The 24,259-nt window shown below is 44.1% G+C and overlaps 1 protein-coding gene across 4 annotated transcripts in view; it reads left to right on the forward strand.

Annotated features, from left to right (window-relative positions):
• Window positions 1–24,259, forward strand: part of NET1 (neuroepithelial cell transforming 1) — a 68,804-nt gene that overhangs the window by 42,058 nt on the left and 2,487 nt on the right. For 3 of the 4 annotated variants that reach the window (XM_039519718.1, XM_039519719.1, XM_039519720.1), the window contains 7 exons: window positions 209–268; window positions 20,150–20,257; window positions 21,143–21,310; window positions 22,461–22,523; window positions 23,013–23,109; window positions 23,251–23,327; window positions 23,826–24,083. In XM_039519718.1, the coding sequence (XP_039375652.1) occupies window positions 209–268; window positions 20,150–20,257; window positions 21,143–21,310; window positions 22,461–22,523; window positions 23,013–23,109; window positions 23,251–23,327; window positions 23,826–24,083 (831 nt within the window). Of the gene's footprint in view, window positions 1–208; window positions 269–14,022; window positions 14,308–20,149; window positions 20,258–21,142; window positions 21,311–22,460; window positions 22,524–23,012; window positions 23,110–23,250; window positions 23,328–23,825; window positions 24,084–24,259 lie in introns of those variants that run through there. The other variant, XM_039519721.1, reaches the window with a different exon arrangement.

Below are 24,259 nucleotides of genomic sequence, written 5' to 3' on the forward strand. Positions count from 1 at the left end.
GATGCAGTAAAGTGACAAGACTAAATGATCTTTGCCATTGTAAAATTACTCGTGCAATTATTTTCACCCACAGGTGCAGCAAGGAGGGCCTCTTTAGGTTGGTTTCAAAATCAGGCCTTGTGTATTAGCATATAGATCTATATATGGGGAGGCATGCTTTCTACAGTATAATCAAATGGTTAGATATGATTGGTTTATTTTATTACAGAAAAGGAAGCGGCGAGAGAAAGATGATGATGTTGTCAGTCTCTGCAGCCTTGATTTTAAGGTAAGTCAAGCATTGTGTTGTTCAACGTATTGTTCTATCAGGTTCAATTGTCCTGCTATTGTAGTTTAGCTAGCCCCCAGAAACTCTCCAATGTTTAATGTCTTGTGAAAGAAACCCAAGGAAGCGTATGAACACGTTCAAGTGATGGGCACTCAAGATGTAAAATAACAGTGGTAAAAATGACACTTCAAATTCTGCTTTCATTCATATTTCACTTAGGCACACACTAGTGTACTTCAAGCAAACTGGACTTTATGACTTTCATATAGAAAACTTAATCTTTTATAACAATGTGTTTAAGGTTAAAATGTGACACAAGTAAATGTTCTGGGTGTTTAGAGCCAGAAATCTGCTTCCAGGGAAACAATCCAAGCCAATTCTTTGGAAAGGGAAGATTGCTTGTTGTAATTTAGGTGTTCTGACTGTAAGCGAATTCTCAGAGTAGGGGGAGAAAGAGGGATGAAATATTTGTTCTGGGAAGTAGTAATTTTTTAGTTCATAGCTAATTAGTCTATATGGCTTTTTAATCTTGATTTCTAGTTTTTTGGTGGGGGGTTATTTGTCAAACCGACACTCACCCCTCTATATCCTTTGTTGCCATGATTATTTTTGTGATTGTGCACTGTTTTGTTAACTTCCCTATACTGTGGTTGCGTGTCAGTCACAGCTTGCTGCTTTCCATGAATGATCACTTCTATGCAGAAAAAAGCCTCTTCTACAGTGGATCCACTGCTCTGGACAAGCCTCTCCCTATATTTTTCTGGTATTTCAGTACATGTTCCTTCAAGTCAGGGCAAGAAAGAATATCAGAGAGGGCTGTTGTATCACAATAATGATATCTACACATTGGTTGAATGGGGTGGGGGGGTGTTTCAGTACCAAATTGGTGTCATTTTGTGGGCTTGTCTATGCTATGGGATCTACAGCACCATAGCTATTCTGCACTAACCCCATAGGGTAGATGGTAGATACAGCAATGATCTGTCACTGTAGGTAATCCACCTCTCCAAGCATTGGTAGCTAGGTCAAAAGGAGCATTCTTCCATCAACCTAGCTGTGTCTACACCAGGCATTAGGTCGGCATAGCTACTTCACTCAGGAGTGTTTTTCACACTTCTGAGTGACAAAACTATATCAACCTACATTTTAAGTGTAAGCCAGGCCTGTGACTCCTCAGATTTTCTAGGAGTGGTATGTTCAGTAAACGTGCCAGAGGAAGGAACTTTTTAAAAAAGCCTCCATTCTGCTGGATTGGACAGAAATACCCACAAATTATGACTCACATCCACAGCGGTGGATCACTGGGGTGTGTGGGGGGGGGATTGAAAATTATAGGTAATTTATTTGCCTTATAATAGTTTTAATAGAGACTTCGTCAGGAAGGGAAAAGTCCCAGAGCACAAAGAGTTAAAAGCTCATACTGTATCTTTTGTTTAACTTGACCTTTTTACCTTGTTATTTTTAAATGGTTAAGCTATCCGTGACACGCTTACTTGATAGTTCTGGAGTCGCACCTACAAAATACACTTAGACACCTTTTTAAAACTTTATTTATAGCTCTGATACTAGTCACTGTACAGCTTGTCCATAAGTTGTGTGTATTTAATGTATGTACAAGCCTTTTAACACAATTGGCAAGCTTTAGAAAATCCTTAAAGCCATCAGAGTCAAAGCTTTAGGGCAGTGGTTCCCAATCTAGGGACGCGGCTTGTTCAGGGAAAGCTCCTGGCGGGCTGGGCCAGTTTGTTTACCTGCCGCGTCTGCAGGTTCAGCCGATCACAGCTCCCAGTGACCGCAGTTCGCCATTCTCGGCCAATGGGAGCTGCAGGAAGCGGTGGCCAGCACGTCCCTCAGCCCGCACCAAGTTTAAGCTGTTTACGAATGTTATACTTCTCCCACTTTGGGGGCACGCCAGAAACCTTTTGGTGACCTCAACCCTTCCCTAGACTCTTTAGTGGGCGTAGCAACCATAGATACTGTGTTTTGTCATGCATTTTAACTGTTCCAATTACTTTTTCTGAAGTAAATCCTCAGCTTGTACAGCACGCTGCATTGTCTCTGTACTGTTCTGTAAAGGGTGGAATGATTCATTTAGAGAGCACCTAGGCTGTGGGTTCTGAAAGCATGTACTCTGATGTTTATTAGCAACCAGATTATGACCTTTCTGTATCTGATAGGGAGTAGACCAAGACTGACAGTATATCTTGCCAGAAGCAAGATGAAGCCATGCTGAGTAACATTCATGAATCAAGTCTTGCTGGGCCTACAGTTCTTTAGTGAACATGGGTTGGTAATGTTTGGGAAAATAGAGTTCTCCTTAGGTGCTTGGGTATGTGAAGGTACAGCTTTGGAAAAGGGAATTGTGCAAAGGAGATACAAATGAGCCTTATATTCCTCTCCAACCCTTACTTTTATGGGACCATCTCATGTGAGTAAATGTTACTCAATATGAGGAAGGGCAGAGCTTTGTCCACACTAGCTCTAGAGTTACATCAGTATTGTCAACAGAGGGAAATTATTGCCAAGAAACTCTAGTGGAGACAGTCACGGTCTTTGAAGAAAACAGGATGGACAAGACCTGAATTTCTAATGTAGAAAACAAGCTGAAAAACAAAATCCCTTCTCGGGCCATATTCTTCTTATTCTCCAGCACTTGGAATCTTTAAGTCATTACTGGATGTTTTTGTAAAAAATATGCTGTAGTTCAACCATAAATTAATTATTGGGCTTAATGCAGGAATTACTGGGTGAAATTCTATGGCCTATATTATGTAGCAGATCAGACTAAATGATCACAGAGATCCCTTCTGGCCTTAAAATTTATAAATCCATGTGTCATAATGATGTAAAAAGGAGCATAAATCTGATTCTTTCTCCACCCCCGCCAACTGCAGATGCATTTTAAAAGAGAACCATATCAACTTTTGTCAGGTGTGGTAATGTAAATTCATGCAACAACTTGCCCATTCATGAGTTGAAAAACTGTATTTGGAAATAAACGTTAAAACTGGCATTTCTGAGATTGGCTGCTAATCAGTACCACACCTCCCTATAACATTTGAGACATGAGCAGTACAGGAGCTTAAAACAATTGTGTAAACAAATTTCTCACTTGTGGTAATACTTTGCTGTTGAGACAAAATTTTATATTTCATAAATGTCACAGGCTTCTACAGTAAAGTTCTTCTAACATTGCATCCATATTAGCAGGATGGAAACTGATTTATGATTTCATATCCTGGGATCACATACATCTAGAGTCACAAATATAAATATTGTGGTAACTGTCTGCCAACAGAGGTCTCAAATGCTAATTTTAATTAAAAATTGAAGGACAGAAAAAAAACATCTGGTCTAGTTCACTTCTGTTGTGTGGAATATTTGTAATTGTTTATTTTTATTCAATTCCATTATAATTATAGAGCCTTCTCATCATACCAATAAAATTCAGTATTTCAGACTGCATGTAAACACTTCATGTGACCCAGTAATGTGTCATGTCCTACTTTTGTCTGTTTTCAAGTATACTGCTCTGAATTTTTGACATAGAATATAAATATCTGCAATGGAATGTTAAACACAGATCATGGTCAGTAAACAATTCAACTATACAGATGATGGTGACTGACTTTGTTCAAGTTACAAAAATACAAAGAAGCATGAGATTGCCTGAATGTTAACATGAGTTCGTATTTATTCAAGTGTGTGCCTGTTACGCATGACAGTACACCTCTACCCCGATATAATACGACCCAATATAACACGAATTCGGATATAATGCAGTAAAGCAGCGCTCCAGGGCAGCGGGGCTGCGCACTCCGGTGGATCAAAGTAAGTTCGATATAACGCGGTTTCACCTATAACACAGTAAGATTTTGGCTTCCGAGGACTCCGTTATATCGGGGTAGGGGTGTATATATGAGACGTTAAAATAGCAAATTAAAACCAGTATTTCTTCTTTGAGTGCTTGCTCATGTCCATTCAACTTAGGTGTGTGTGTTTGCCACGTGCACCAGTGCTGAAAGTATTTCCCTCCGCAGTATCTGTACGGGAGTGGCTCCGGCACCCCCTGGAATGGCGCACACATGCCACAGTATATAGGGTGCTGCCGGTTCCCCTCACCCTCGGTTCCTTCTTGCCGCCAGTGATGGTGCTGGAACTGTGTCTGCTTCAGCTAGTGCTGTTGCTGCTTGTTCGTACAAACTAGTTATCTCTTGTATTATAGTGTATATAGTTTCTTAGTGTTTATAAATCCCTTAGCTAGAGTTAGAGACTTTGTAGGTCCCAAACGGGACTTTGCCTCGAGATGGGGCATACTCCGGTCCCCAGGTTTTTAAGACCTATGATGACTGCAAGAGGCCCATACCCATTAGTGATCCACACAGCAGTTGTCTGCATTGCTGGGGCGAAGGACACATTAGTGAGAAGTGCAAAATTTGCAAGTCCTTCAAGCCAAGGACTAAGAAGGAGCGTGGTATTCGTTTAAGAGCACTCCTTATGGAGTTGGCCCTCACCCCAGCACTGGAGCAACGCTCCAACTCGGCACCAAGTACCATGAACTACCGTGACCCACATCTCCCCACCGGGACCATCCACTGGCCAGCACTGGTCCCCATCTGTGGCTCTGACCAAGAAGCCCAAGAAGGTGGGGCGAGGCCGGTCTCCAACCTCCCGCAAGGGAAAGGATAAGACTGGCTGTGAGCAAGGTCCCATGCCTGGCAATTCTTCACCCACATCAGGATCTCGAGCCCAAGCTCTGGTGGAGCGGTGTAGTCCAGCCCGCTCTCTGCCGACCACCTCAGAGAGCGACAGAGGCCTCAGTCAGCTCCGGGTGCCGTCCACACCACAGGTCCTTCAGGTGGTGCAGGAGATCATGTCCCTCCTGGTCCCACCCACACCAGCTCCTGTGGTCCCCAGTCACGCTTTGGTCCCCACCTCACTGGCTCCGTTCCCCGTTGCGGGGAACGTCCCACCAGCGCTCGGCCTCCCACAGCCGCCACATATCTGACCGTGAAAGGCAGACACAGCACGCCCCCATTCGGTCCCCGGACCTTGGGCACAGGCAGAGAAGCTCGAGGTGCAGCTAGCCGGCCACCGGGCACAGATCTTTGGAGGCATGCGGCCCCCCTCTCCGCCAGCAGGAGTACTGGTCCCAGCACCCAGTATTTCCGAAACCACAGTACTGGTCCAGGGACCCGTCGAGGGATCAACGTTACCATTCCTTGGACCGTTGCCAGTCCCCAAGGAGGACATCACCGCGTGCGGGTGGTTCCTGGCACCGGGCCCATTCTGACTACCGGTCCCGCTTCTCATCCCAGTACCGCTCGTCAACTGTGAGACTTAGATAGCTGGCTCCAAGCCATCGTGGATCTGTCGAGCGCTACCGGTCCCTAAGACTCACTCCAGATTGGACTCTGGGCGGAGTGACCGGCACCAGTCAGGTCAGAGCCACTAATCTGCTGTCCTGGTCTCCTCTGAGCGACCTGGTTTGGAGCGAGGTTCCCTGAGGGCGGGACAAGCTCCGGTACCGGTGGTACCGGCTACATTGTCGGCACCGAAGCCAGCACAGTGGCCTTGAGCACAGTGGCCGGCGCCGTGGTACCCATGGAACCCATGGGGGTTCACCCAGCCCTCCGAGACCGCCCACTTGGTGTCCAGAACCTTGGAGAGACCAGCTGCCTCTCTCTCCCACCCTCCTCCTTAAAGCCTTGAGTGTGAGGACCCCACAGGTTCAAGAGGGAGCAGGGGAACAAGACACTGGGCCACCAATGTTTGTGCAGGACTCTACGGCACCGACATCTTCCTCATCATCGCCAGACAAGGCTATAATGGGGCCCCCTTCCCCTGGTTCCTCCAGATGACGCTAAAAGGTAATAATATAAAAGGTAATAATTGGAGATATACCAATCTCCTAGAACTGGAAGGGACCTTGAAAGGTCATTGAGTCCAGCCCCCTGCCTTCACTAGCAGGACCAATTTTTGCCCTAGATCCCTAAATGGCCCCCTCAAGGATTGAACTCTCACTCTCTGGGCAGGCAGCCAATCAAAAAAACCTGGATCCTCCCCTCCAAAGCGTGCGAGGAACTACTGAAGAGGGTCTCTGCCAACCTAGGTCTTCAGGTGAAGGAGCGAGAGTAGCCTTCAGACTCTCTGCAATGTCCTCTGCTCCACAGCATTGGCCAGGGTGGCTCTGTCCCTTCATGATGGGGTCTCTAAGATCACTAATGCCCTGTGGCAAACTCCCTCCTCCCTGCCACCCTTCCCCAAGAGGGCTGAGCGCAAGTACTTTGTGCCATCCAAAGGCCACGAGTACCTGTATGCCTACCCTGCTCCCAACTCCCTAGTGACAGAAGTGGTTAACCACAGGGAGCGACACGATCAACCCAGGGCTATATCTAAGAACAAAGACTCCAAGAGACAAGACTTGTTTGGGTGTAAGGTTTATTCATCCTCTAGTCTCCAGTTGAGGGTGGCCAACCATCAAGCCCTCCTGGGACACTATGATTTTAACACGTGGCAAGCCATGGCCAAGTTCGAGGGCTCTGTTCCTGAGGCTTCTAGGAAAGAGTTCTGAGCTATTATAGAGGAGGGCACGACTGTGGCCAGGGTGACGCTCCAAGCGGCGGCGGATGTGGTGGACACTGCCATCAGAACCATGGCCTTGGCTGTCACCAAGCGCCGGGCATCCTGGCTGCTCCTCTCTGGCTTGTCCACAGAGGCTCAGCAGTTGATGTAAGACCTCCCCTTCAATGGGCAAGCCCTGTCTGCGGAATAGACAGACAATAAGCTCCATGGCCTAAAGGACTCCCGCATGACCCTTAAAATGCTGGGCCTGTATGTTCCCGGCCCTGCCCGCAAGCGGTTTAAACCACAGTAGCCTCAGGGCCAGGGGAGCCACCCTTGCCAGGAACCTCCATAAGAAATCCAGAGGCTACAAGAGGCGTCCTAGCCAACAGCCTTTGCAGGCCTCTGTCAAGCTCAACCTGCAATAAGCAGGCAGGCAAGCGCTCGTTTTGAAGGTATGCCTGAGGGCGACCTACCGGACTGTTCCCAGGATCCTCCCTCCTCCATTTTTGCCAACCGCCTTTCCCCTTTTCTCCCTGCGTGGGCATCTATAACATCGGACCGATGGGTCCTCAATACGGTGGCATGGGGTTACACCCTTTAGTTACTTTCTATCCCTCCTTCCTACCCCCCACCCCCAGTCCCTCTTCAGGGACCCTTCTCACGAGGGTCTCCTCGTGCAGGAGGTAGAGTGGTTACTGCAGCTAGATGCGGTGGAGATCAGTCCTCCAGAGTACAGGAACAAGGGGTTCTATTCCTGCTACTTTTTAATCACAAAGGCCAAGGGAAGTCTGCAATCTATCCTGGATTTACAAGACTTGAACCGCTTCCTAGCAAAGCTGAAGTTCTGCATGGCTTCCATCATCCCCTCCCTGGATCCAGGAGACTGGTACTCTGTCCTCGATCTGAAAGATGCGTACTTCCACATCGCCATCTTCGATGAACACAGACACTTCTTCTGGTTTATGATAGGTCCCAACCGCTATCAGTTTGTGGTCCTCCCGTTTGGCCTAGCGACAGCACCGGGTATTTACCAAGTGCATGTCGGTGGTGGCTGCTTACCTCAGATGTTGGGGTATCCAGATCTACCCGTACTTCGAAGAACAGCTAGTCAAGGGCAGCTCCAGGTGCCAAGTCCAAAGGCATGCCGCGATGCTTTTAGCCACCTGCTGTTGCCTTGTCCTGTTGGTAAATGACAAAAAAAAACACATTAGTTCCAGTACAGAGGATAGAGTTCATTGGAGCGGTGCTTGACTCAACTAGTGCCAGGATGTTCCTGCTGTTGGAGAGATTCGGGCACTGACGGACCTCATCGCAGAAGTCTCCGCGTTTCCCCTGACCATGGCCAGGGTTTGCCTGTGCCTACTAGGTCACGTGGCAGCGTGTACATATGTGCTGTGCCACACCAGGCTCTGGATGTGACCTCTACAGCAATGGTTGGCGACAGTCTATTCCCAGTCCAGGGACCACCTGGAAAAGGTTGTTACCATCCCCACAACTATACTTACCTCGCTGCAATGGTGGACTGACCCTGAGAAAGTCCTGGAAGGAGTTCCCTTTGTCAGCACTCCTCATTCAGTCGAGTTGGTTTTGGATGCCTTGGACTCAGCTGGGAGGGGACACCCTAGCACTCTCCAGTCCCAAGGTATGTGGTCCCCAGAGAAAACGATGCTACACATAAATGTCAAAGAGCTCAGAGTGGTCCGCAGGGCGTGCGCGGTCTTCCTACCTCACCTGTCGGGCAAAGTGTTCGGAGTCCTGACAGACAACACACCTTCGATGTTCTACATCATCAGACAAGGGAGAGCACTATCCTCGGCCCTCTGCCAAGAGGCACTCCATCTTTGGGACTTCTGCATCGACCATGGAATCCACCTAGATGCGTGTCACCTTCCGGGTGCCAAGAACATGCTAGCAGATCACCTAAGCAGGGACTTCTCCTCTCACCACGAGTGGGTGGTCCACCCGCAGGTAGCCAGCATGATCTTCCAGTGGTGCGGAACTGGAATCCCAAGTGGATTTGTTCGCCACCAGGCAGAACAGGAGGTGCCACAGGTTTTGCTCCAGACGGGGTCTGGGCAAGGGCTCCCTCTCCGACGCCTTCCTCCTGACATGGGCAGGAGACCTGATGTACATGTTCCCTCCGATTCCACTCATCAGCAAAGTCCTAGCGAAAATCAAGAGAGACAAGGCTCAGATTATGATGATTGTCACAGCGTGGCCTCGCGAGCACTGGTTCGGGATGCTATCGAGCCTGTCAGCGATCCCTCCATGGCTCCTGCTGAACCGAACCGGACCTGCTGTCATAGGATCATGGTCGAATCTTGCACCCCAACCTCGCATCTCTCCACCTTACGTCATGGATATTGCATGGCTGAACCCGGAGGAATGGGCCTGTTTGGAAGGGGTCCAGAAAGCCCTCGACCAGACAGACTTACCTAGCAAATTGGAGGAGATTCTCCTGCTGGGCGGCCGAACGGGGCATCTCCCCTTCACATTCTTTGGTGCAGTCCATCTTAGACTACCTGCTTCATTTGAGGAACCAGGGCCTGGCACACTCCTCTATCAGGGTGCATCTGGTGGCCATTTCCACCCTTCATCTGCCCATTCACGGGCAGACGGTGTTCTCCCATGACATGATGGTCAGGTTCCTCAGAGGTCTCGAGAGACTTTTTCCTCACGTTCAGTCCCTGGTCCCTCAGTGGGATCTCACCTTGGCTCTGTGCATGCTCACGGCCCACCCTTTGAGCCTTTGGCCTCGTGCTCCCTGTCTCACCTATCGTGGAAGGTAGCTTTCCGGTAGTGGTGATGTCAGTGAGGCGAGTCTCCGAGCTGCGAGTCCTGACCTCAGAACCGCCATACATAGTCTTCTATAAGGACACAGTCCAGCTACAGCCCCACCCAGCCTTCCTTTCCAAGGTGGTGTTGTGTCTACTTTCCACATGAGCCAGGACATCTTCCTTCAGGGCTTCTGCCCTAAGCCCCATGAGACTAGTGAAGAGAGGCGCCTTCACGCTTTGGATGTAAGAAGGGCCCTGGCTTTCTACCTAGATCGGACAAAGCCTTTCCATAAGTAGACTTAGCTTTTCATCTCTGCAGCTGATTGGATAAAGGGCCTCTCGGTGTCCATGCAGAGGATTTTTAACTGGATCACCTCTTGCATTCGGACCTGCTACGAGCTGGTGGGAGTCCCTTCGCTGCCGATTGTCAGAGCCCACTCAACCAGAGCGCAGGCATCTTCGGAGGCCTTCCTGGCACACTTCCCGATCCAGGACATCTGTCGAGTTGCGACATGGTCCTCAGTGCACATGTTCATGGCCCACTACACCAGCACTCAGCAGGCCAGGGATGACACTGAGTTCGGCAGAGCAGTGTTGCAGTCTACACATCCATGAACGCCTACCCACCTCCGAGGGGTACTGCTTGGGAGTCACCTAAGTTGAATGGACATAAGCAAGCACTCGAAGAAGAAAAGACAGTTACCTTTTCTGTAACTGGTGTTCCTTGAGATGTGTTGCTCATGTCCATTCCACAACCCGCTCTCCTTCCCCGCTGTCAGAGTTTCTGGCAAGAAGAAACTGAGGGTGGGGGGAACCGCTGGCGCCCTAAATAGTACGGCATGTGTGCGCCACTCCAGAAGGCATCAGAGCTGGTCCCCTATGGGTACTGCTGAGGGAAAAACTTACGGCACCAGTGCATGTGGTGAGCGCACACACCTAAGCTGAATGGACATGAGCAACACATCTCGAAGAACACCAGTTATGGAAAAGGTAACTATCAATTTAGTTGGGTTTCAGCATCTAAGAATCTGAAATTAAGCTGAAAGTTATTTTTGTTATTGTGGACTTTACATTTTGAAAATGAATAAAATGTTTATTCTGCAAAAGGTTATGGATACTTCAGTGTTCCAGGAAACTTTTAAGCCAAACATGATGAAATGCCACAGGTTCTTTCTTTGAAGAAATTGGATCCAGTTGTCAGTAAAGTAACAGACCGATTCACTGCTCCAACAGCATAAAGGGACCTATAAAAGCTGAAAAATCTGGCCAATGAAACCCCAGTCTTAGGGGATCCCTTTATTGCACCAACTCTACCCACCTTCTTTCACAGCCACTGGTGTAATAGGTGGAACTGAGACTTATGCTCTTTGTCTCTTCTCAACTGCCAGAAAGGCCTTTTGGGGTTGCTGAATGTAAGTTAAAACAGCCCTGATTTATGCTACACAGTCCTCTGACCAGACCCAGAACATAGGGATGTATAAAGGTGGCATTAATAATAATCATGCTTAGCGTTTAATATGTAGTTTTCAAAGCACTTACAATCATTTTAATATTTAGCCTCACAGCACCCCTATGAAGCAAGAAGTGCTGTTAACCCCCTTCTACAGAAATGCTAAGTGACTCATCCAAGGTCACCCAGGAAATTTGTGGCAGAGTAGGGACTTGAACCCGTAGCTCTCAGGTCCTAGTCTAGTGTCTTAACAATTGGCCTATCCTTCTCCCTAGTCTTACACTTAGGTAGCTTGGCTGGAACTGATAATCAAGCCCACTGGGATTTATTTTAATCATATACACTACTTAAAATGTTCTTTGGGACATTTGAACACTTAAACTGTAAAAAATGAAATCAATCTATTAGCAACATAAACTGGAATTATACAGCATATTTTTCTCTTCTCAATGGTGTGTCTAGATAATTTGTCAACCTTAAATTTACTTACACTAACTTGGTGAATGTTGAGTAAGAACATAGGCCCATGGTAATGCTGTTTTTGCCATGTTACTGTACGCGTCTCTGCTCTGCTCAAATGATGAGTGCCTGGAGTTTGCCCAAGTGTTACCGCTGCCGAGAAATATCAAAACAGGTTTTTGTATATAGGAGGCATTCAGAAATCAGCCCATCCATTACAATGGCAACTCAGAGCTGCATGCGGTTTAACTTGTGGTATTAAAATATCAGCATTCCCCACAGAAGATCCTTAACAATGCATTGTTATAAATGAACCATATATGCCTAGAATGTTTCCCATTAATGTGCGTCATATACGAAGGCAGGCAATGTGCCATGATAGATTTTCCATATGTGTCACAGTAAGATCTTAACATTTCCATAATGTAACTTACACATAATACATCAGCCTTGAGTTGCATCACCCCAAATCAGACCTAGACACAAGGTGTCATGTAGAAAGGCATGCAATTGAACAGGGATCGTCCTGCAGATGAGTCACATGCTTCAGTAAGATGTGGCACCAGGTCCTTTCCCTGAGGGCTCTGTAATAAGAAATTATATTTAGCACTTGAATAACAATTCATGCAATACTTTCTAAAGTGCTTTCAAGATGCAGAACATTGTGTTCTAAGCTACTAATTAATAATTTAAATACCAGTGCTCGTGTGAGATTCCACAAAATGCTTCCTGTTTGACTGTCCATATCAGAACCTTCCCTTTGTTAAATCTGCGCAGTTCTTAAACATTTAAATCAATAAATGGTAGATTCCAGCAGGGAGAAGCTACCATTGGAATTCCTCAGGAAGTGGTGTCAGGACCAATAGTGTTCAATGTCCACCACTTCCAATTTCTGACTATATTTAATCATTAAAACTTTCTGGCTACACAAAACTACTTGGATAAGGGAGAAATTGGGGATTATGAGAAGCTTCAAAAGAGCTAATCAGACTGGATAACTGATCAAAGATGTCTACTTCCTGCCCCACAGAATGCTTCATTAGCAGTTTGGTTTTATAAAAATGGCAAACAAAGTACGTATCTGAATGCACTAAATGGAAATAAACTACTGAAAAAGGACATTCCCGTATAAAAGACTTAGATTGCATCTGGGATTGTAAAAGTCCTCTGGATCCGCCAGACCTACTCATCTTGGTCCCTTCTGGCTTTAGAATCTGTAATCTATGACTCTTTAGTGAGCACAAGAATCCTTCAGTGGAGAATAGCATCTATTCTGCTCCTGCATAAAAATGAAGCAGAGTGAAATAGGCAAGGACCTTCTGTTGAGGGGAGGAGATCTCTGTAGGGGAGCAACAAAGTGGAGAGTGATGGAGGGAGTAGAAAAGAGGGAGGGAGAGAGATTCCTGATGTACGGCCTCAGGGTTGGAGGTGCAAGGGGGTAAATCCTGAGAGAGACCTGGACAAAAAGAAGTGGAAGGAGAGAGGGTGACAAATAATGGGGGGTTGGCAGAAGAGGAATTCACAACAATCTCTGGGGAGGGCCAATTTGTTTTGTTGCAATCCAGTTGTTAACTGGATTGGTAGTTGAAAACAGCCAGTAATAATCACCCCTGAACTTCCTCTGCTTACCCTAGCTGAGTTTTAGAGAAAAGAATTCTAGTGTAGGGAGAGACAGTGACACTATGGCACCTCTTCCCAGGGAGAAGGGGAAATGCTTGCTTTATGTGCGGTATATTCAACTTGTGGAATTCACTGCTGCTTGACAGCAGGGTGACGGTGTAAGCAGGCTTTTAAGCAAGTGATCATAAAATCATCTAGACTAACATTTATTTTAACCGGCACAGCTGCAATGTTAGCTGGGTGGATAACCCAACCTTCCCTTATGGGATGTAGTCTGTTTGCCTGTGGGGGATTTACCCCTGGCCTCTTCCCCTGTATTTAGTGCAAGAATAATTAGCTCTGTTGGAAGGCTTTTCTAATACCTGCTAACGTTTAAATAGGGCCACACCTTTCAACTCCATTGAAATGCATTGGATTAGGATTCAGGGCTTTTTGGGTGGAAGGGACAAAGTAGCAAGCAGAGTCCCTCCAAATGGAGGCATTTGGCATGCATCCGTTTTTATTTTAATTTTCTACTAACCCCTGAAGTATTATGTCCTGGCTGGTATCGGAGGCAGGATCTCAGATTAGATTGATTTGGCATAGCAATGCCTAGCTTAATTTTAGGAAAGTGTTGAAAATGCTGGTCCAGCTGTCTTAGATCTCTCATAGCTTGGATCTAGGAATTACACTGCTCCAGCTGAGATCTTAAGCAAAGCATACCTATTTAGTAAAACTTGCTACACTACTTAATGTCGGAGGGGGAAGAAACCAGCTTTTTCAACTCCGTGTACAAAAGATGTCCTCCCACAGCGTGTAAACTGAGAGGCGGAGGTGTGTCACTAACTGTCAGTTAACGAATGATACACGACTCCATGGGAGCACGCCCATGAAACATATGTTCCTGCCCCTCTCGCTGAGGTCTGCGGGCTTTGAACTCCCAGCTCACAAGGCAGGCAGGGCTATCACATGGAAACATGAGCGAGAGCCTCCCGAAGGTTTCTGATAGCTACGGGGAAGAGTTTATAGTAAAGTAGCAGTGAAGGCACTTCTGACGTGGATTAAAACTAAGGCTTCTGAGGGCAGGAGACAGCATGGTAGCTCATGATGAAGTTGGAGGTCTCCTTCCTATTAAAAGGACGATTCGAGTCCTAGATGCTCAGAACCAGTCTTTCAGAGAACAAGAGGTAAGTTTAAAGCTGGCACTGCTGCTTGGATACTTTTAGCCTTGTGTAATTTCTGGTGAACTGGTCCAAATTCTAACAGCTTTCCGTTGACTTTTTTTGTCTCTTATCAACTGTTACAAATGTATTTTGTGTTAGAAGATTATGGCAAAACTGCGCTAGCATTTATCCTGTTTATTATGCTAACGCCAAGGGGGCAACTGAGAACAGGACCCCATGGTGTTAGGCACTGTACCAACATAGCCTTGAAGACCTAAGGCGCTACAAATAGTAATCTGAATCCAGCAGATCTGCCCACTCTGGTTAGTTAGACTCTGACTTCCAAACAGAAGTAGACTTTCTTCAGTTAAAACAGCGGACTTTGGAACTTGCATGCCTGATACAGATAGAACACTTGTTTATTTTCTGCTGGAGGTGGATTAATTTTTAATTTGTATTAGACTTCTGCTTTAACGACAGTTTTCACAGGACTATGTTCAGAAACACTTCCTCTGTAGTTGAGGTAGATCGAGAAAACAGAAAATTGCAGTGGAGAGGTCTGAACTTTCTTTGTATTCTGCCAAGTTTGTATTTTATACCCTTCCTCTAACAGGAAGCAGTTTAAACCCATGGTTTATCTGTCTTGGACCCTCTGCTTAGTCTGGACTTTATTTTAATTTTGACCTCAAGGAATTATATGGATAGAATTACTTTGTGGCATTGAAATATCTTTTTCTTTTTGCTGGAATACAACTAAAGACACAGGATCCAGAGTTTTTACATATTTTTCTTTTTGTTAGAGAGTAGAAAGGTTAAAGCATTCTTTTAACATTTTTTGAATAATTCTGTTTTAGCTAAAAGCTGGCATTGTGTGGTATTTCTTCTCAATTTTCATAGTAAGTTTAAGTATTTTTGAAGTGTTGTTTAATGCTATCATGAGAGCATAAAATTAAGAACTTATGATCAGTGGTGTTTCATGTTTTTGTTTTTCTGCCAATGATTGGTTACACTGTTTCTCTTCCATACCTTGAGAATTAGTTTTATTTTGTTTTTCATTAAGTGTTTGTTTTTAGAACAGTATTAATATAAAAATCTTAAAGATTTAGGACAATCTTGTAGAAACCCATAAACTTAAATCTGATGGGTAAAACTTTCAAAAGCACTTCAGTGACTTAGGAACTTAAGTGATTTAGAAGCACCCAAGTCTCTTTTTAAAATGAGACTTAGGCATCTAAGTCACTTAGACACTTTTTGAAGATTTTATCCTAAATGTGTAAAGGCCTGATCCTGTAACAGTGTATGCCTCTGAGTAACGTTGCTCATGTGAGTAGTCCCCTTGGAGTCACTGGGACTAATTGTATGAGTAAAATCAAGTGCTTGTAGGATCAGACCCTAAAGTGGGTTCATTCTCTCCATGAACCTTTTTCTAAAACCCTCCTATTTAATGACTCATGCATTATTTCTTATTGGCTGCTTTGCAGATGTTTTTTTCTATTAAGGTGTTTACTATGTGTGTAAACAAGGTTTGTTTTTTTTAAAAAAAGCTTTGCAACCTTAATGTTGCGTAAGTCAGTCCCATTGCATTCCTGGAGGATTATTGCATACCTCGTGTGTTGACACAAGGCACAAGTCCAGTAGAAATGTACTGCCTACGGTATCATCTTGTTAAAAGATGTACATTATAAAAAAGTCAATTCTGCAGTAAAAGTCTATTTGACACAAGACATCCTATTAAAGTTCTTTGAGCATCAGTTTCTAAAACATTTATAATCCAGCTTTAAGTCAAGAGACATAAATGCAACCTCAGCTAAGGAGTCACTACTGTCATTTCATAATATATAAGAAAAACTAGATACTAAGAGAGTTGTGAAATAAACAAGGTAAAAACAGTTTAAGGAATAAATCTGTATCCTTGTATGTATTTGTGTTGTAGGGTACTATGAAAGTTCGGCTGTGTATTGGACATGTAATAGTTATTTTTGGTTGGGGTGTCAGTACTCAGTTGCTGTCACCAGCCAGGGAAGTCCTTTATCCACCAAAGAGGTACAGCACAATGCTTCCCCCTCTACCGTTATCACCTTCTTCAGTGCAAGGAAGTGAGAAGGTGGTTTAATTTATGTGTCAGTTCAGTACTTGGCCTCTGCTGAAACTCAGTTTGAGATGTGGACAGCTATCTGCTAAGAACTGGACTGAGCTCAAGCAGACTCATTTCACATAAATCTTTAAATAATTCTCAGATAGCAATTACATCTCAGCACTTCTGACAGGGACCATATTTGAACTAGTGAGTTCAGTCCCTTTTGAATCTCACTGGTAACATTTGGCAGTAATTTGTGCTGTGAATATTTTTTCAGTTTGTCACCAACTTTTCCCATGTTTGTATGCCCTTGTATGTAGAATGTATAACTACACTTGATGACGTAGTAAATGATCCTTGTAAAAATAGTAAGACTTACTGTGGAGGAAATACTGTACACAATGCAGGCTCTTAACAAGTCCTTTTGCACTCAAAGAAAAACAGAAACCACTTTGGACTGAATCAGCTACAAAATGTGGCTTTTTAAAATGTGACAAATCTGTACCTGTGAAGGAAAAGGACTTGGAAACTTCCAATTGTTCTCTGCCTGTTCTACCTTCTGAATGGAATGCGAAAGCATTGCTTTCAACCTCAAATCTTTGCCTGCAATGTCTAGCCCAGATACTTTGTTTAAAACAAAAACAAAAAAAAGGCTTTGAAAAACTGGTTTTTCAAATAGAAAGAGACATGCTGTTAACTATTGCAGCACTGACACTTAACTAAAACCCAAGAAAGTTTAATAAATGTTAATCTTTTCTTGAAACTGTAGATTTCCGTCAGTAGAGCTACCCAACATTGGACTATTTACTGTTTCCAAATGCAGTACTTTTAAATACTGGGCCAATATCATCCCTAATATAAACTCAATTGAAACTAATGACGTTTACCCCAGGGATGAACTTGGCCTAATGTGGAGTTAAACTCAAAGCTGAAATACAGATGTGAGATCATAGCAAAATGCAGTATTTATCCTTTGAGGAAGGAAACCAGGTGTTTGTGGTGTTATGGTGGTTTCTGTTTTGGGCAATCTTTCTCTCTCCATGTAGTCAAGCCTCTCTGGCTTTGAATTCCTTGGTGGAGGGCATGTTTATCTAGAAAGCTTTCTGATTGTGCTAATTCCTACTGGTGGTGGTTTGTGCAAAATTCTTTCTTCCTTAATGCACAAGAGTACTTTGGGGTGCATGGCTTTATTCTTGGTTTAGGAGGAGAAGTACTTCTGCTGTTTTCACTTCACCCTAGTGTTGGCATGTCTGTCTGTATCAACTTATCTGTTCTGAAGAGTGGTAATTTATAAATCCATTCAAACAGGGAGCCCCATTGTACTGTGCTAGCAAATGGAAAGGAATGCCTTCTGCCAGACCTTGTGCATATGCATGTGTCACTTCAGTCTTGCACAGATGTGCTGCAAAGGCATTCACATGTGTGCATTAGTGCATATAGTGTGTCATTGTATCTCAGATCTAGAAAGGCTGCTCCTTTGACCCTTTATCAGAGTGAGTTGAGAAATATTATACACACATCCCATCTGAAGCACTGAGATTTCTTACACTATTCGTTTTCAGTGCCACATTCTTCCTTCTCTTCTCATTTGTATTTCTGTTCTTGGTAGATCTGCATATTTGGTTATTGTCTGTGTAAATTCTGCTTATGTTCCTCACTAATTCAAGCCTTTCTTAATTTCTGTTCCCTCATTCTGGTACTTTGATATAAAGATAAATAGAACTGTAGAATCCATCCCAATGCTCCCTTCAGAGACTTTTATAATTCATTAAGGTGCCCTCTCTTCCAAAGAATATGGGCCAGACCTTTCTAAACGTTTGAATGATCCCTTTGCTGATGGACTCTGTATTTAGTACTGTTAAATCGGTCTCCCATTGCAAATAATGGTCACTGGGACCAGTATGTTCAGCATAAATGAAATGGATAACCAGCTTCCTAATCTTAATGTCATTTTGTTTGCAGCTAGGGTGACCAGACAGCAAGTGTGAAAAATTGGGACAGGGATGGGGGGTGATAGGTGCCTGTATAAGACAAAGCCCTGAATATTGGGACTGTCCCTATAGAATCAGGCCATCTGGTCACCCTATTTGCAGCTCTTTTCTGACACCTACAATATCTTAGTTGTTTTAAGATTGTTAGAGTGGGGCCTCAGCTATCTTATACTGTGCTGAATTTCATCCTATAGTTGATGCCCCTGTTCCTACTGAACTTAAGTGTTGCTTTTTCCCCCTACAGCTCTAAAGACTTCATTTATATCTTCCCCTAACTCATCTCTTGCTTAAGATTGTATATGGGAAGATATGGTTGCTATTCATAGTGTGGCCTCAGTCTGATCTCCTTTACCCAGGTTTTCCCCCACTGTAACTCCTCTGCCTTCCGTGGCACTCTTCCAAATCCAATTCCAGTGCCGTATGTTCCTTTTCTCCTTCTTTGGGTTTGACCCTACCCTTACTGCACAGAAGCAAAGAATGTCTATGGCTTTCGGTACTTTCTTTGCAATCTGAGACAGGAAATGGAGACTGTAGGGCCCCCATCTCAATCACTTATGTAATCTTTTCATTCTCCACCTTTTTCTCTTTCTACTTATTAGGGATGAATCCACCATAATTAACCAAAAGTGGCTGATAAGACCTTGATAGCATAGTTAATTAGGTTAACTGGTTACATTTGTTGTCTAAACCTTCTTTTAAAGTAAACATAACAATAGTAAACTTTAACTGAAGTATCACTGTGATCAGGCAGTCAATTTCAGCAGTGCTATTCACTATAGATAACTTGCAATTATTTTTATGCGTACCAGAATACTTTGCCTGGTCTTGCAGTTTTTCTTCTAGCATCAAACATTCATTCCATCCTTGCCTTACCTGCCATTGTGCACATCTTTCCTTTAGGACAGTTCCTCTGTATCAGGAATCATACGTTGTAATTACCCTCGCTTGATTATTTCATTAAAACCATATCTGATGTTAAGAGCCGACAGGCTGCAATGAGATGATGACTTTCCATTTATGGAGGTGCTTCCACTGGAACGGAATTTTTTAATACTTATTGACGACACTCGTTGCACAAATCAGTGTTATGCAAAATCAACAACTTTGCTTTTCAGTGTTAAATGATATGAAAGAGAACCTGTTCTCATTTTAGAAAAATATATCCTAGGCTGAAGGCTTTAAATTTAATCAGCTGACTTCTCCTGCCATATTTACCTGTACTTCACTGGAATGTTCAGCATGTTCTGCTGTTTGTTATATTAGGGACATGAAACTGCCTTGCGCTCTGGCTGTTCTTTATGCCTCCTGCCTCCAAAATAAAATAAAACAATGGAAAACATGTTCTCCTTGGGAGAAAACACACCGTTCTAACACTAAAAGGGCAGATCCTCATCTGGTGTAAATTTGCCATAGCTCAATGAATGGGTGGTGACAAGTCACACCAGCTGAGGTGTATGTATCTCCAGCTGTTCACATGAAAAGTGAAGCCACACTGAGCCTTACCTATTTACTGTTCAAAACTAATCTTGAACATCCTGATTATAATGGATTCCTTTACGCCAGCCTCTTGCAACACTGGACAACTTGTTTGCAACTTGAGTGTGACGTTCATGTTTAAATATTGACCGTTTCAGGTTTGACTTTAAGAGGGACGACTGCTTCAAAGCACTGTGCTTTTCTCTATTTTGAAACCTGTAAATCTGTTTATGCCTTAAACAAGTCTGGGCAGCACTGATACATCAAGGCTAAGTAAACCGCAGTCAGTACAGTGTGTTCTTTTCTTGTTTATAACTTACAGGAGCCAAGTAATAAGCGGATTCGGCCTCTAGCTCGGGTCACATCCTTGGCGAACTTGATCTCCCCTGTAAGAAATGGTGCAGTCCGGCGTTTTGGTCAGACAATACAGGTAAAGAATATATGAATATGGACGCAATATGCCCTGTGGAATTGATGCCATAATTTCAAGGCATCTCTTGGGAAACTGACCCATACCAAATCAGTGCACAGAAAGGAGCTGCAGGTTCCTAAACCACCCCGGCTCACGGTGAAATAAGCTCCCCTGAATGTACACCTGATAAGTAACTCTTAAGTGCGACGAGGTCCCTAAATGCAGATCAAATCTAATGTGCTCCAGGAGTGACCTCTTCTATGCTCCTGGGCCACTCAAGCACATTGAGAGGGTGAAGAGTTAACACAGTCAATACATTGCTGCTTCTGTTGGTTTTATTGAAGTAGTATAAAATATCCAGGTTGCTTGCAGTTTAGCAAAGGGGAAGGAATAAACCAGCGTAAAAGGAGGGAGTCCACTGATGCACAAATCAGTGCATATTCGAGTAATGTACACGGTATGTATTGTATTGTGTGCGTAAACACAGAGTTACGCTAGACTAGATGTAAAACCCAGACGTAGAGACGTTGCAGATCACTAGAGCAACGCTCAATTAGCTCGTTAGCGTCACCAGAACCCGGAGGTGGAATTAGTCTTAATTTATGCGCTTCCTTGTGCCTTGTAACTAGATTTCAGTCTCCGTTTTTTTCCTCCTCCAGAAGCAATTCTGGTTCACAGTGTGGTGAGAGGGATATGAGGAAAGAGTCTGGCAGTTGCAGATCAGAGGGGTTTTATCACCAGTTATGAAATACTCCTTTTACTTGAGGAAAAGCATCTCCTGAGTGTGTCTTCCTGTTCTAGGCAGAAGAGGAAGGGCAAAGGGGGATGGGAGTGGTGTATGGATGACACTAATATACAGCTGCAAGAAATAAACTTTTCATATATTTTTTCTCCCTCCAATAGTCATTTGCCCTCCGTAGTGACAGCAAATCCCCCAGCTGTTCCCAGAAGTCATGTAGCAGATCTGCTGCTCCAACACCTCCTAAAAGAAGAAACAGTGTCCTTTGGTCAGAGAGGTTAGATGTCAACATGAAAGAGACTCTGAGCACCAAAGAAATTAAACGCCAAGAGGTAGGCTGTCAATCAACCAGTAGGCATTTGGTGGCTTTAGTTCTCCTGTTTGGAGGAAGAGGAAGCAGATGAAGGAGGAGGGAGAAATTGTTGCTCATTAAAGTGATTGTATTCTGCGGTGTGCCCTGACTTAGGGGAAATGATCCACTTGTACTAACTTTCTGAAAATGAAGGATTCTATTGCTAAATTGATTAGTTATGTCGGGTGCCCAACTTCAGATGCCCCATGGGAGCCCAGTTTTTCAGAAGGTGGTGCTCAGCACATCTAAAGTCATTAGTCACTTTTGAAATTTTAGACTAGGGAGTTCTTTTTTTAAGGCCAGATTGCTTCCTCTCAAAGCTCTTGACAGTGGGTTAAGGACCAAATGGCGAGGCCTTTGTATACTTAGTTTTTAGGCAGCACTCCTACTGACTAAGTAGAAACTGAGGAATGAATTTTAGGATTTTGACCTTCACGTTCTTTTCAGGTAAATCTCTGCACTTCATATGCTAAAGTCGTGAGTAGGCAGGTTCTAGGATTTAATTTGGCCGTTAGTTTCAAAGCTTTCACAGTTACAAGTAGTGTACCTTTCTCAGCACAAAGGAAGAGGGAGGGTGCTGGCTGGTGAGTCTTGCCCACATGCTCAGGGTTTAACTGATTGCCATATTTGGGGTCGGGAAGGAATTTTCCTCCAGAGCAGATTGGCAGAGGCCCTGGAGGTTTTTCACCTTCCTCTGCAGCATGGGGCACGGGTCACTTGCTGGAGGATTCTCTGCAGCTTGAGGTCTTCAAACCACGATTTGAGGACTTCAATAACTCAAACATAGGTTAGGGGTTTGTTACAGGAGTGGGTGGGTGAGATTCTGTGGCCTGCATTGTGCAGGAGGTCAGACTAGATGATCATAATGGTCCCTTCTGACCTTAAAGTCTATAATTACTTTAGATTATAACACCGAGGTGGCACACAGCTGAACCTTGGTTGTTTCAGACTGTGCAGAGACTTTGATTTGTTACTCACACTTCATGGTTTTATCAAAAACTGAACAGAAACAGGGTATAAAGTACATAACGTAGCAATGTGTTCACGTTCAGAGAGCAGCTAGACTGCTGAACTGCTCGCTTTGTGCTCTAAAATGAGGCAGTAACTCAATGTCTTGCTCTCTCTCTCAGGCAATATATGAACTGTCCAGAGGAGAACAGGATTTAATTGAGGATCTTAAGCTTGCCAGAAAGGTTAGTATTTTTCTTCTTTCCTTATGGTCAGTGATCACATCTAAAAGCTTAATGAGGTCATCTTCACGTGTGCAAACAGAGTGTGGATTAGCACTAGGCTTTGAACCCACTGTGTACTGAACAGTCCTTCAGTCGTTGTACTGGATTGTTTCATAATAAAGCTGGTGAAAAAGGATACTCCACAATAATCTAGTTCCACAACAGATATTTGTGGGTATTGTTCCCCATAGAAAAGTCATCTTGGGAGCAGTGTAGGTACTAGAATCTTTTCTTCACTTTTGTGGTCCTAGTACCTGTGTATAAGGCTCAATTCTGCACTCATCGAAGTCACTGGGACTGTTGCTGTTAGCGTCCATGAGTGCATGGTAGCACGTGAGACCTTCCCGCTCTTGATAACTGTAGAGTTACAAATATTTCCCCAAATATACACTGCGTTTAATAACGTTCTTTGTGGGGATCTTGATGTAATTTGGCACTGTTCCTTGACAGGCTTATCATGACCCCATGTTGAAACTGTCCATCATGGCGGAGGAGGAACTTACACACATATTTGGGGACTTGGATTCTTATATTCCTCTGCATGAAGGTAAGAGCAGCTACTTAATTTTCAGTGGAGTGTCTTGGACAATGGTTAAAAAATCTGTATTTTCCCATTCAAATCCTAAAGACTTACTGACCCATACCTGAGACTCCTGTGGCATTTCCTATTTTTGCTTCTAAATTTCAGACTTCTTGGCAAGGCTAAGAGAAGCAACAAGACCTGATGGAACAGTGGAGCAGATAGGGCCCATACTTGTGAAATGGGTGAGTATCACTTTGGTTATTTACTCTAATTATCTGGGGAAACCAGACATAAAACTATGATGAGTTTAAATGAGGTTTGAAGTTGGAAGTTACAAAGCAACAAGCTCTTGTTGCCTTGAATTAAAGATCTCGAGTGAAATCCCTGGCTACACTGAAATCAATGGGAGTCCTTTGACACCAGTGGCCAGAATTTCACCCCCACGTTGACTTACATTTGCTGTGTCTGTATTTTCTGGCCCCTTTGTAAGTGAGGTGATTGCAGGACTCTTACCACAGTTTAACCTCAAACGTCAAAGGATTAGATGCAGAACATCAAGCTTCCATTCCCCCCCCCCAAATTAACTGCACATATGTAATTTAAATCTTTAATTCATTTTAAGTTAAAACCAAATATTCTGTTAAGAGATAATCCAACTGCATAAGTGTGACATGTTCCTATGGGTCAATACTTCCCTCAAAAGAATCTAATTCATAAATATTGCTCTGTTGTCCTTTTAGTTACCAGGACTCGATGCCTACAAAGGTTACTGCAGTAACCAATTGGCAGCCAAAGCTCTTCTGGATCAGAAGAAGCAAGACCGTAGAGTCCAGGACTTCCTTCAGCGCTGTCTTGAATCCCCTTTCAGTCGCAAGCTAGACCTCTGGAGCTTCCTAGATATTCCTCGAAGTCGGCTGGTGAAATATCCACTGCTCTTAAAAGAAATTCTTAAACATACTCCTAAAGATCATGCTGATGTCCAGATTTTGGAAGAAGCAGTAAGTAATAATGAAGATATTACATAACCATATAACTCTGGGGTTATAAGAAAGCTCTTAAATCCTAAATCATGGAGGGGTATGGTTTTCACAACCGGCCCGATCCTGCAAATGGAACTCCAGTGAAATTCAGTGGGTGATTTGTCCTGAGCTCCTATAGGATCAAAGCCAGTTAT

This window comes from Mauremys reevesii, linkage group 1 (assembly GCF_016161935.1).
Source record: "Mauremys reevesii isolate NIE-2019 linkage group 1, ASM1616193v1, whole genome shotgun sequence".
Classification (NCBI taxonomy): domain Eukaryota; kingdom Metazoa; phylum Chordata; order Testudines; family Geoemydidae; genus Mauremys; species Mauremys reevesii.